The following is a 14,451-nucleotide window of genomic DNA, read 5'->3' on the forward strand; positions in this document are numbered from 1 at the left end:
TAATCATACGGTGTTTTGAGCAATGACCAACAGTGCAGTGCTCCATCACACAGCTCTGCTTTTTCTCATGTTGTGTTGTGAGATGCATTTCATAAAACTTCCAGGATTGCTCTTAAGGTCATCACTGACCTTTAGTTCACCAGTGCTGTCTTCAGATTCTTGACAGACCTTGCAAGGGATACCCATGCAAGCACCACAGTCATGAGTCATTCATTTGCATGTAATATGTGTAGTAGTCATGCAGGTGACTAAATTTGGCTTTGTGCTTTTGCAGGCTCTAGCAGAGGAAAAAAACCCAAGCAGTTCTGCTGGTAATCATTCCCATGATCATTGCTTAAGTGGTACCTCATCAGGGCTCAGTTAGCAAGCAGTGACAGGAGGAGACACGGGGATGTCATGTGGTGAAGCTTTGAGATGAGGGAGGCCACTTCCCTAAAGGTCTTTTTTCCACTTAGCATGAGTCCGCTTCCCTTGATATCTGTCCATTTGCCATTCCTTATGGTTCCTGGCAGATCTCAGCTCTCCATACTTGGCTAATGTCTTGAAAAGGAAGAAGGATCAGTAAGACCTCTTTACACCACAAAAGGCTCATTCCTGTTAAGAAAACATGGTCAGGAAATGTCTGTGATACCAAGATCTAGAACAAGTAAGAGAATTCCTACTCCCAAAACACTGTCGATGTTGTGTTGGGGGCATGTGAAGAAAAGAGCAGTTTCTGATTTCTCCCTTGCCCTCTTCTCTTGACTGAGTCTTCTTACTAGACCATTGAAGAGGAAGAAATGAAAAGGAGGAAACAACAGCTGGTCTATAACAAGCTCTGTTGTTGTGGAAGATCTGTGTTGGGTGTTTGGAAGACTGAAAGGAACTTTTTAACTGGGGCAGATATTTCTATATTGCATACCTTTTGTGGAAGGGATTAGCTGCATTTCTCCCCACAGCTGCGTGACAAAAGGAAGAAAGTTTAGATGATGGAGTCTGAGATGGAGAAATGTCTCTCCAACTCTTGTGGACAACTGGAAACAAAGGTGCCTGTAGAATTTTGAACCTTAATCCTATTGTACTGCCCACCCCTGCAAATCATTTTAAAATGCTGAGGTTTCCAAGTTAATGCCTGTCATATGTGATCATTTCTCCTTTTCATGAAAGAATAGTGGCTATGTAGTCTTGATATTGAACAGTAGCAGTAGAGAGATTAATACATGTGTGATCATCTCTATAGGTTGTGTTTTGGAAGATACCACCAGGTAGGTTCCCAGGAGACACCAAGAAAAGCCTTTTTCAAGAACAGCAGGGAGGCGAGTGGGAGGCTTCTCACACTTTTGGCTATATGAGTCCCACCCCAGCTTCAGCAGAGGGGAAAGTGAAATGCTGCATAGGCAATCCCACAATGTACATTGCCTTACAGCATGTGTGCCAAAATAAAACACTCCTTTGGATAAAAACCTTATTATAATGCCTGTATAATAGGAATGAAACACTTGGGCAACAAACAGAATCCTACAGTGGTTGCTTGAAACCTGTAAATGTAAGAGGACATGGTGATAGGTGTACCATACCTTTAAATTTGAGCTTTTTGAAAGATTGCTGTAGCCAAACTTTCTTATTATACCACGTAAAATCTCCTTTTCATTGGAAGCTGAGTGCACTAGTACAAATGGGCCAAACTCATGCTTGTACTCAATGGCAGCTTTGTGCCTGCAGTCCCATTGCTCCCTGTGGGCAGTGAGGCACAACTCAGGGTGCACCCAGGACCTCAGACAATGCACCTGGAGCAGCTACAAGCAGCCCACATCCATACTGGGATGACTGGGAGATACTCTGAACAGTTTGCAAGCCTGTGGCTTCCAGGCCACAATTTGGCTGCCTCTGTTGTCAAAGATCAAGGTTCCTGGGATAAAATTGTGCCTCTGCTTCCCAGCATGAAAGCTCATGCCTGCCTTAGAGACTGAGGCTTAGTCCATTCTAGTAGCTCTTTCTAGTTGTGCATGGCACAGTTTGCAGACCATTAATTATCTCTTTGCTTTTCTATCTGAAGTCAAGGAATATTTAATCAAGCTCATAAATTTTGATCTGAGCAGCCTAGCAGGTTAGATGTTGGGATTAAACAGTGAGGATTTTTCTTTCTCATGTGAAAAAAATGGCTCTATTTTAAATTTCAAAGAAATCTGATGCTTATTCCCAGATTTACTTCTGAAGCGGTATGTACTCTTGTAAATCCCAAAGAATGTTCCCTCCTAGAAGTTTCTTCTCCATCTAGTGATCAGTGTACTGGTATGCAGCTCTTGGAAATGCCACTTTCCTTTCTGGAGCAGTGTCACAGACATAGTGATTGTATTAAAAATTTTTGGCTGATCCAAAGGTACCTGAAGGTCATGTGGTCTGAGGAACAGCTTCCTCTGATTTTACGTAAATTATAATTCATGCATATGGTAATTTGAACAAGTTTATTTGTAATTTTTATTTATTTTATTATATTTAATATTTAAAATAAAATATTTTATGGTATATATTATTTAAAAATAAAATATTTCTTTTTAGATAGCTATATATTCAGATATCTAAGTCTACATATATATATAACATAAATGACATATTTACTATTCCAACCACTTTGAAGCCCATGACAACGTTCATGCTTCCTGTTTTTCCACCGCACATGCTGCTTGCTTACTATTTTCACTGCTTATATAGCAGCTACCTTTCTTGAACCCTTAGACCAGGTGAAATGCTACTAAACAGGTCCTGAGGGGACTTCAGCAACCCCAGAAGATGCAGGGAAGGGTTGCTCCTATTCCATGCGACCTACTGAGGTGTCCAAACAGCTCTAACTCCCTGTCCAGAGCAAAGTATGTAACTTTCTGCTAAGGCTGCTTCAGCTTTTTATGTGTACCAGACACATTCCTTCACCATGAGTGCAGAATGAAAAGAATGTGCCCTTCTTGCACATTGTGGTCTTGTCTTTTTGGTACCAGGTGCCACATAACAGTTTTGGGTCATCTCCTTGGGTCATTCCAAGAAAAAAAATCCACTGCCTGGACAAAGTCCTTCCTAGAGAGAGTAGCACAGAACCAGCTCAGGCATTCGGCAGTTCTTAGATTTCTTCTTACATTTGAGTTTGAAGTAAAATACAGTGTCATGTGTATTAACAGACATATGCTAAGCAAAGGGACAGCATAGAAATGTATTTCTGGAGGAAAAGCACTGATAAGCTCACCTGAGCAATCTACATCTGCTGCATAAAATGTTTGCTTCATCACCAAAAGCATCCTGTTATTCCTTCACATCTTGCTTCCAGTAAAGTACACTTCATAAAATATTTATCTCGTTGCTGTGCCCTGGCTGGTAGAAGTGCAAAAGTATTTCTGGATGGTTGATTTATATTTTCCAAATACCAATCCAGAACACCGCACCCTGCACAAACCTTTTACAGACAAATGCTTTTTCTCTTCGATACAGAGAGCTGCTGATGTTAAATACTACTAATATTGTGAGATGAATTTTCAGTAATGCCTGAGCAATGCTGGAGTGCTAGTCCTCTGAAAGTCAGAAGGATTTGCTTTCCTATATTATTTCCAGGGTTTTGATAATCCTGTGGGATCTTAGTATGAAGAAGAAAGGTGCAGCTGGTGAGGAGATGCCTTTTCTGTCAGAGTTTGTGACAGCAAGGGGGAAATCTCCCCATTAGGTGATGCAGCTGGCTGCCTTTGAAAAAAAAGTGTGTGGCCCATGTGGAACTAAAATTCTACATGCAGAAACCCAATGACAGACAATAATGTTTCTCCATATTACGGCCAGAATAAGCTTTAAAAAATTGTTGCTGGAAACATACCTTAAGTCCACCAGACAGTGAAAGTTGGAACGTAACTTGTTTGCTTAACTCAGTGCTAGTACAATAAATGACTTGCATAAGGCAATTCGTTTAGCATTGTTCAAAGAGCAAGGATTATACAAACGATCTATTGTGTGTAGTGCTTTCTGGTGGTTTAACTTTCTTGGATCGAGAACAACTTAATGAAAGACCACAACTCAATTTCTGGTTGTAATTTTATGGGAAAGTGCAAGTCTGCATTGTCAAAGGTGCAGTTTGCTGCTTCCTTTCATTTCAGCTTTATTAACCTTGGAAAATGAGGCCACACTATTATTATTTTTTATTATTATTATTGTTTTATCCTTCCTCTTGGTCAGATTGGCAGGTTTGTGGTCAAAAAGAGATTTTCCTTCAGACCAGCCTGCAGGGCCCAGTGGAGGTTTTGCCTGCCTGTGTTGTACAGAGCCATTCATTGTAGTAAACAAGGTTTTAAAAGCTAACACCTGCAATTGTGATGGGGAATACTGGCAATCCTTTTGGTCTTCCCTTCCCAAAGAGTGTGCTACATCATTGTCTTTGCAACTTTTGTGCTAGCCCTGAAGATGTATGATACCATCAAAGCTGTGGAAAACAGATGTAGTTTATCAATTACTACAGTAACCCCTAAGTTATTTACCTTATTCTTTTTTTCTGCTCACAGGTACCTTCTGAGGCGAGGCAGCTCTTTCACGTTTCTGACTCCGGGACCACACTGGGACTTCACCCTGGTGAGTAAAACAGCTGGGGAGTGCATATTGCAAAAGCATGCAAACAAAAGCAGGAATACAGAGATGAAGGTCCCTCTGGAAGAGAAAGAAAATCAACACATTCCCCTCTGCCTGGCTAGACGCTTTCTGAGCCACTGAGGCTTCTGAGCTTTACCTAGAGGGTGCTTTTTGCACACAGGAGTGAAGAGAAGGTAGGATATCCTGGACACTATGGTTTCTTTATAAACTTACTTTCTGATATGTTTCAAGAGTCCTGCTAACTAAGCCAGCAATGCATGGCCTTACTGCTGTAAGCCTTGTACTCTGTTCTCTCCATCCTTTAAGATACATCCCTTGCTAGAGTAGTGGTTCGCATCCAGCCTCTAGAGCTGGTAAAGATGAGCCACTCTCCAGAGAGGACCTACACTGGGTTTCTATTCTGAATTGCTGCTTCATGAAGTCTGTCCCTCTTCACACAAATTGCAGGCAATTAATCAGCTGAAGTAGGTGCATAGTGCCTGGTGTTGTGTATATAGATCTTGTACCATCTTAAAGCTGGCTTTCATGAACTACCTAAGCTGATTTGCCCCCCACTGCCCCTGGAAGTGGTGATTCCATCCTCGGCCAGCAAACTGATCTAGCTGAAAAACTTGCCTTACCAAAAAGAAAACAAAGAGTTTTGGATGAGCTGATCCAGCTGACTGCACAAGCTGTATGAATGCTTGTGTCGGCACGAGTTAAGGCGTGAGAATGTGTCTGGAGGTGGGGAAAAGGAGAGGACTACCTTTCATAAGGGAAATCCCATCTAAAATCAGCTGGAGCTTCTTGTGAAAGCATCCATTTAGACAGGCACATTGGCAGTGCCTTGAAGGGCAGCCATGTGCAATTTTGAGGCTGCACGAACACCAGTCCAGTGTGGGAGTGGATTAAATAAAACCATTAATCTCTTGTAGATTTTTCTTTTGCTCAATTTTAGAAACTTTCATCTGGTGAGTACAGCTACATTAAACATATACATTTGAATATTACAAAGCCCTAGAAATTATATTCTTTCAAATTTGAAAAGATTGTGCTCTAACAACACAAAAATATTTTGATTTAGTTTCAGGTTATTCCTGTTCTTTGTGTGGTTTTTTAATCTGCTTTTATTTGGCTATGTGCATATTCAGTTCAGCTCTTAGACAGACCATATTGTCTGTCATGACAGACTGAAAAAACTGAAAGAACTGATTTTGGAAGGACTTAATTGCTTATCTGCATTTCTCCATCATGTCCCTCATCAACCTAGTCCACCTCCGCTTCTCCCTTCAAGCCCAAATAGCTTCGTTTGCAGCTACAGATGGTGGGCATCTGGTGAAAGCTGGTGAAATCCAGCCCTTTTCTGGAGATTCAAGCTTTCCTGTGACTAGAAGTTAGTCTTGGACTGATAGACCCAACACTGGAAGAGAAGCAAAAAGGAGGAGAGAAAGAAGCATAGCTGTGCAGTTTAGTTGCCCAGCAGATGTACCCTTACTGCATGGCTGGGAACCAGGTCTCTGCTTAGAGGCTTTGCCAATGTAATTCTGCTGACACATATTGACCACAGCGCTGTATTTGGCAGCAGCCTGTAGGCAAGCAAGAACTCTACATTTCTTGGTGTCATGTCTCATGTGCTGGATGGATTAAGCGTGTCACACAAGGGGTTTTTTTCTCCATGACCACTGACCACCAAGTACTTGTATGCCAGTCACAAACAGCATCTCTTCATACCATAGTTTGTGCAGCTGTTTGGCCAAAAGTCTGTAAAATGTACCTGGCCTGAGCCTCAGAGGAAGTGGGTAACTAAGCCAAGTGTCTTTTTAATGCCTGCAGAAGTGGGATGGGTGTGAAGAGGAGGACCAGTGCATGTTCTGCTTAACTCTAAGAGAAGACTAATGCAGTTTGGGTTAAAACATCCTCTGGGTGGCTTCTGACTGGAAACAACGTTACTCATGGTCTATTTCCTTTCTTCCTTTTTGTTGAGGAGGATTCGTTTATGATAAACAAGCACTTGATCTTTGTTGTCTTAACGGTCCTGATGCACATTCCTTACCTGAAACCTTATTGGTGTTTTATGACTTCAGGTGGGCAATAAGCCACAAAAAACAGACTGATCCCTAAAGAATGAAATATCCTGGGTTTAGGCAAAAGCACTTAGTAGGAGAGAAGAAAACTAGTTGACTAGAATTGTAATCAAATTGAAAAACAGTACTTTCTTAAAAAGCATTTCTGGAGCTTTAATTGGAATCCTTGAAATGTGATTAACATTCATGCTCATGGTGTTGTTTAGGTCATTCTAAAAAAAAAGTCACAAAATATTTAGATCTGCCTTCCTGATTAGCATTTTTCAGGCTTCTCTTTTACAATACCTCTTTGAGAGCCTAAATCGGGTCTCACGGTTTTTACAGTTTAATAACTTTCGTAGAAGTAACTTTTTCCACATGACTTGAGTTTCGTGCGAAGGTTAACATATCAGATCTCTGATCGTGACCGTCTCAAAAATGTGAGAAAACAGTACCATAGCAGTTGCTTTTCTATCATGTGGCTTTAAACACCCAGATTTGTGCAGTCTGAAGAGGCCGTTTTCTTGGAATCTGTTTCTGTTCTGGCACCACATGGGAATGACACAGCTGGCTCTGCAGTGAAATGTCTAAGTTTTTGTATGAAACTATATTGGGCAAAGGAAATGGGGTCCAGCCAATGCAATACTTATTGCATAAGTCTAGCCAGTTTAAAAACAAAACTTTGGCCTTCCCTTAGTGTCTGGGCTTTGGTCTGGAGCTGTATGTTAAAGAAGTTAATATACTCAACTACATAAGGAACAAATAATATTCAGACCAAAAAGGCGTGGTGTCTTTGTCTTTATTGCAAGTTTTCTTCTGTTAAATAGATGCTAATATCCTTGACTTACATATGGGAAAAATAATCTGCAGACTAAAAAGGTGTGGTTATAGCAGTCTTTTATTGCAGGGTTTGATAAGTAACAAACCCTGAATATTTTACTAAACCTAAAAAAAACCCCCACCACAAATGTCTGTATTTGCATGTGTTCTCAAGCCTGCCAAAGGTCTGTTCAAAAAGTATGGAGTGTGCTGGGACATTAATTCAGTGTCAATGCTATAAATATGGTAAGTCATAATGTCTCATGTGACAATTTTTTCCTCTGTAGCTAGCAAGTCTATCAGTGAAGGGACTTACGTGACAGAGTCAGTTTCTTGTCTTTGCAAATTCATAAAAACCCCAGAAATACTGAACTCATTGGGGAACTTTGTACTCGAATCCACTTCTGTAGCTAGTTTGAATAGCTGAGGAGAAAAAAACACAGCACCAAAACCCAAAACATAAGAAACTAGTGAGTACATTTCTGTAATATGTCACCATTACATGTGTGTATTTAATAGTTAAATGGTAGAGTCAGCATAGTGTTGACAGACCAGAAAACACACTGAAGCCTAAAAACACGTCATACAAAAGGACTAGCCAACAACAGGTTTCTGAGAACCCTCCAGGGAAGCTGAACATCCCCTCAACAGCATCACATTTTCAAAGGAACCATGAAAAGAAGGCTGGTCAGCGTTTAAAATAATTTGAGTTGTATTCAAACATTTTAAATATACTTACAATGATGACAAACCTCTTAAAGCTGAAACTTTTAAGTTGTTTGAATATATTATTAAATTCTAAGAAAACAGGAATTACATATTTGCTTCTGACAGAGGGTCAAGCTGCTGGACTGGTAGAGCACAAAACTGAAATCTGCTGAACTTCAGAGTGAACTTGCAGTAGTAGTTTCCTCTGCAGCTGCAGAGAGGGTATTTTCCTCATTTCACCTAGTTCAATGCCTAGTCTGTTAAACTGATAAACAACATGTAGACCAGTATCAAAATACAATATAGTTTCTTTTTCCTTTGTACTTAAAGAAGTGGAAGCGGATAAACTTGACTCATTTTGAAATGTTGAAGGATAACAGTCAAACACAGGATGAAAATAAACTACTTGTTTGATGGGTGACCAAACAATTTATGCTTGTGATCCATGTTTTTTCCAGACCAGGTGACCTGCAGGCTGGCACAGTCTAACAGGATGAGTCCACAATTGGTTTACCATTATCTGGGCAATGAAAAAATAACGTAGGAGCACAGATAGTACAGAAATAGTGGGAGGTATCAGGAAGCTCAGTGCAGATGTCTTTGATCATTGTTCCACTGGCTTGTTCTCTTCTTCAGAAAGGAAAATAGCTGAGATCTCCCTAGCCAAAAGCTTCATCTATCTTCCACAAAAGCATGTATTCTTTTAGCTCATTGTATTCGTAGCAGGGGTGCTTTAGCCACAGCTGTCTATAGCCATGTCCGAAGTAATGAATTAAATAGGTGATCAAAAATGCCCTCACATTAAGCTGTTTAAGAAAGTGTACTATAATACAAATCCCTCATACACAGTAAGAATCTCCTGAATAAATTATATTTAGTTATTAGAAGGTAGCTGAGGAGCAGGAACAACCAACCTAATGCAAAACTGCTTTATGCTGGGACTGCCTCCAGGGTGAAATCTGTAGATCCCCTCACTCACAGACCCTTAACCAATGCTGGTGAGCAAACGTTCTAAGAATTTAGGCATGATATCTTCAGATGTCCCCTAGAGGCCTCTGATCCTAATGATCTCCAAGTCTGACCCTTGTAGTACCTAAATCATTCAGAAAGCCCAACTTTATTGCTGGACTATTGACCTCAGAAGCCACAAAAGTGGCTTCATTTAACTAAATGAATCTCAAATAATTTCACAATGGTAACCACTGCGTTCTGTCTTGCTACTGAGATTACCTGCTTCAGCCTTTACTCACAACCACAATTAGGGGAGTGCAGAGAAATAAGCTTATAAGCATGTAATTTAGAGATATCGATCAGGTGACAAAACTCATGAAATATCATAAACATGCTTTGCATTTGTTTTCAACCTTTAGTTTCTTTGCAGTTATTTGGGGGGGGTGGGTGGGTAAAGAAAGAAAATGTCACTAGTCTGCTTTGTAAAAAAACAGAGCTGCCTTTCTGAACGCAAATTGAGTGTACAGCTATAACTCTTGTTTCATTTCTTACAGAAGAGGAAGCGCCGAGCAAAAGACGATGATCTAGTCAGTCTTTGCAGCCTTGACTTTAAGGTAATCAAAACACATTGCTCTACAATATTGTGCAGTCATCTATTTTGTCAGCTACAGTGGCTTCTACTGGGGTATACTATACTTTCTGTGTTTGCAAGACATCTGCAGCTGTGTTTGCTCTTGCATACACCTCTGGGGTGGGCTGAGTCCTGCTAGTGATATCAGTAACACTGTTTGTGATCTCCTGTTTTAATCATTTGAATCCTAAATCTGTCACAGTTTTAATGTTGTGTGAAATAAATGTGTGTAACCCATAGTTAGCAAGAACATAAGCATTTTCAAGTGCCGGGAAGTGAAACTGTGCAAAGCCCCTTCAAATGCCCCTTTGTTTGACTTTAGTTAGTGCACTTCATTGTATTGCAAACAAGCTGAACTGGCTGGGTGGTAAATTGTTCTTAAAGCTATGGATTAAAGCAGCTTACAAAAATTAGGGTGGGTAGGTGCAGAATTGCATCTTTTTCCAAGGACTATCCAGACTTGGTATTCTGAAAGAAAAAGTGCTTTCCACTGCCCATCTGCCCTGAAGATCTCACTGTTGGACACGTCTCTGAAGAGGGGAAGAGAAATAGGGTTTTTCCTAGGAATGTAGCTATTGAGTTAACTAAGTGGTTTTTACGGTTTATTAGACTGGGATTCAAAGTAATTTGTTAGTGGGGAATTTCCTCTTTGACCTAATGACCAGCACATCCTCTGTTGTTGTCACTTACTTTGCGTTTGTGCATTATTTATTAGCCTCACTTAACCTGGCTATTGCTGGATGCTTTCCATGACCGATGGTACTGTCTAACAGGCTAACTCTGGGCTTTGAGCTCTCTAGACTGTATATCCTGTTCCAGATAAGAACACCCCTGTAATTTCCCAGTAGGGGAGGGAAAAGAGCGAAAAAGATTACCTGCAGAGGGCTGTGGCACAGAAGTGCTGATGTCTCTGAACCTACTGTTTTGGGCTTCTTTTGTTTCCGAGGTCTTTCTGGTTTTCTGATGCAGATGGGAGTGTTATGGCTAGGAAACCTGCCCTCAGGGAAAAGGATTTTCTTTTCTCTTTTTATCTTTTTAATTGGACTACCTTTTTATGTATCGGACAAAACTGCAAGAATTAGGGTTTCTCCCACAAAGCAGTCACTTCAAGGTGAAACTCAAATATCAACAGTAATTTGTGTACGCACCTTTTAAGAGTTTTAACAGAAATCTGCCAAGGAAAAAGCAAAATCCCTAGGCCAATGCAGTCAAAGTTCAGGCTCCAGCTTTTGTTTAACCTGACTTTTTAACTCGTTCTTTTGAAAGGGTCAGACTCCCCTGAACATTTGAGAGTTTGAGCCACATCCACCCAATTCACCCCAGTATTCTTGTTAAAACACATTAACGGTACTGGTTGGATTGTAAGTTTCAGGCTTTTTGACACCAACTCTCAAGGTTATTAAAAGTTTCAAAAGCACCACAGTCAACTATCTATAGTCAGATTTTCAAAACACATCACCAGTACTTCTGAGTCTCATTGGGCACTTATGCTGGAGTACAAATTATACTTTGCCCTGTCTAGATTTGATGAGGGTGAATAAATAGCCTCAAATTTGGCTCCATCAGACATAGATATATCTATTTCATTGATGAAAAAAGGTCACAAGAGAAGATAATTTAAGAATGTTATGGTCAGACCATATATTTTTTATCCCCATCTTAGAGATAGGAACTGATTTTTCAGAGTTTGTCTCTAGAAATGTCTAACTCCACAGTATAACTGTTATTTCAGCTCCACAATCTCCCTGAGCAAATATTTCTCAACTAACAAGCTGTTGTTTTGTCACCATACTTGCAATAAAGGGGTTCGGCCAGCATTTTGCATTCACACTCCTACTAGACATAATTGTGCTGACAAAACTGCCATGCAGATGGCAATCCCATAAATGACTGCTTTGGAGCAGGTAGCTGCACCCTAGTATCCCAGACTTGGCACCCTACCCAATACATGTTTTTAAAATAGAGGGAAGAGTTTCTTTACTTTGGATGTGCACCTGTCTTTCTGAAAAGGTTGAGCAGTCCTTTAATGACGTTTAAACCTCACATATTCTAGATCATTATTCCACACACCATGAAGATGGTGTGCAAAATGGCAGGGGATATCATGCCACTCCAGATAGACTACAATGCCCTGGCTATTGTTTATTTTGGCTTGTTAACCTCCCCCTTGCTGCCCAGAGTCCTGCGCAAAAACAAGCCAGATCTGTTAGGTCTGTTAAGCTTCTAATTTGACATGCAGCTTAAAACCCTCCAAACACTGCGAAAATATGAGTGGGAAGTTACAACCTGAGACCATAGTTACAGCTTCCACTTCCTTCAGCACTGACCCACCCCTTCTCTTATACCAAAACATGCTCCTTTGGGGAGGAAGAAAGTATTTTCTACCCAGATCATGTCTGGAGCCATAGTACAACGTGAGCTGTTGGTAATTGTCTGGGTAAGACAGAAGGGAGAGTGAATTGCAGTGCAGGGACAGAAATAAGAAATTGAGGACAGGAATTTGTTAAGCAGATCTTTATGTTTTAAAACTGAGATTTATTTTTGCATTTCAGGTAGGTTTATGACCAACTTTTTGTTAAGTGATCACATATGAAACAGTTCCATATTACCCCCACAGTTATGTAAGGTGCTGAATGATTCATGGGAGGAAGTAGTGCTGTGTTTTTTGAAGGTGTGTGTGTGTGTCTTTGTTTGTTAGCAACTAGATAAATACTTTCCAGTATGTGACAGGGAATAGACAGATACAATGGTGCATTTTACCAGAGGCAAAATGAAGCCAGGCTGAGTAATGTGTAAGAATCACGTCTCGTCTGGATTGTGTTTTCTGTTGGTTATGGGATGTCCTTGTAAGGCTTTAGGAACAGGGATTTTAGAAAGGAAGTGAAGTCTTAGTGAAGATGCTTTTCATGAACCTCCATGCTGTGTCCTCGAAGCCTTACTCACCTTTTTGGGACCAGTTCTGTGAATATGACTCAGCCTGGATAGGAGTTCAGCCCAAACAAGCCCTAGAGTTGTACTAGTTTTGATAGCGGAGAGAGACTATGACAATAAAGCTGATAGTGACATTCTGCACATAAACACTGATAACTTTTTTTTTTTATGTAAAAAGTTACTTGGGGGAAAAAGGAGGGAGAGAGAGAATCCTTGTGTGTCTGCCTTCGTGATGGTCCAGGTCACTTGAAGCCACCATTGAGTGTCTTTCCATGGTCAGAGTCCTCACAAGCAGCTTGGCTTCAGGCAGAGATAATACAGCCTAAAGATCATCACTAATGCAAAAAACTGCAGCAGTAACTCCTTTCTTTAGAATATATACCCACAAGCTTTAAAGAAACAACAAAAACAGTCCTTCCCTCTTCCCTTCCCCCTCCCAAAGATATAACCTCTCTAGAGGACTTTCATGGGAATTTTATTGGCGTGTCTGATTCATGCAAGAACGTGCCCATGCATAAGTTACAAATTTGTATTTGGAAATAGACTTTGATCAAAATGAACATCTCTGGCATTGGCTACACAGTGCAACTCTGAAAAACAACTTTTGGCACGTGAGCAGGTTGGGAGCTGAAGTCAACTGTAGCTTCTCGCTCCATTACTCTGTTGTTAGGGTAGATGTTGTATTTAATATTACCAATCTGGACGGTCCATGTTTTCTGCTGTGCATTCATATTCATAAGATGGAAATTGCTTTTCTGGCCTGAGCGCACAAATGTTCACTTCAGGGATGGTTGAGGTAACTCGTTTTCTACAGAGGTCTGCAGAATGTCACAGGTTGTATTTCAGTGAAAATGCATCTGCACTGTGAGTTGTGGGCTTCTTTTTTGGTTGGTGGTTGTTTTTTTGTTTTGGGGTTGTTGGAGGGTTGTGGGTTTTTTTTATTTGTAACTGTATAATGGAATTGAATGGCAGCTAATTATAGTGAGCTCCCATTATCCAAAATAAATGCTGGATTCCAGACTGGCTCATAAACTTTTCGGATGACCCAATAGTCTCTTGATGGATCATAGCCTACTTTTGCTCATTTTCCAGAATACTGCTCTGAATTTGGCTCTCAATATAAATATCTGGGAGTGGAATGTTAAACACAGCTCATGGATGGTAAACAACTACGTGTACGGCAGAGGGGGTCTGACTGCCCTGGGTATGTGAACATGTATGGGAGAAGACAATTGCCTGTGAAGATCTCCTTTATTCCAGTCCTTGAGTGTTCTGCATGTTACACTATATATACCACATTAAGAATAGCTGTAAAGTTTTTAGGTGGACTTCAGTTCCTGGTAAATAGGATTTGAAAACATACACGCACAACAATGAAAATGAATATGCTATGAATGTAATGGATGCTTTCGTTTTCCCCGAGACTTCAAGCCGCCAAAGGGATTAAAATGTCGCAGGTTCTTTCTTTGAAGAAATTGAATCCAGATGTCAAGCACATTAGAGGCATCCAGGATCTGTGAAAACTGGGAAAACTGCCCACTGAGGAATATCCCTCTGCCTCCAGGCTCTGTTAATGCACCAGCTCTTGTCTTCTCCTCTCCAGCCAGTGGTAGAACTGAGATCTTTTGTCATTGGCTCTTGTTAGCAGCTGCAAACGGCCTTATTCCAGGGTTAAGTATAAAATAAAGCAACCCTGAAGTGGCCTGGCTGATGGTTGGAGCTGTGTAACATGGCCAGAGTCGAACTACAAGGATATTGAGGGTGCTGTAATGACTC

General features: G+C 40.6%; 1 protein-coding gene across 1 annotated transcript in view; it reads left to right on the top strand.

Moving 5' to 3' along the window:
* Nucleotides 1-14,451, top strand: part of NET1 (neuroepithelial cell transforming 1) — a 53,984-nt gene that overhangs the window by 24,223 nt on the left and 15,310 nt on the right. Inside the window, exons 2-3 of the mRNA XM_040595624.1 lie at nucleotides 4,509-4,575; nucleotides 9,668-9,727. Coding sequence (XP_040451558.1) covers nucleotides 4,509-4,575; nucleotides 9,668-9,727 — 127 coding nt within the window. The remainder of the gene's footprint in view (nucleotides 1-4,508; nucleotides 4,576-9,667; nucleotides 9,728-14,451) is intronic.

Source organism: Falco naumanni, chromosome 5, assembly GCF_017639655.2.
Source record: "Falco naumanni isolate bFalNau1 chromosome 5, bFalNau1.pat, whole genome shotgun sequence".
In the NCBI taxonomy this organism is placed as follows: domain Eukaryota; kingdom Metazoa; phylum Chordata; class Aves; order Falconiformes; family Falconidae; genus Falco; species Falco naumanni.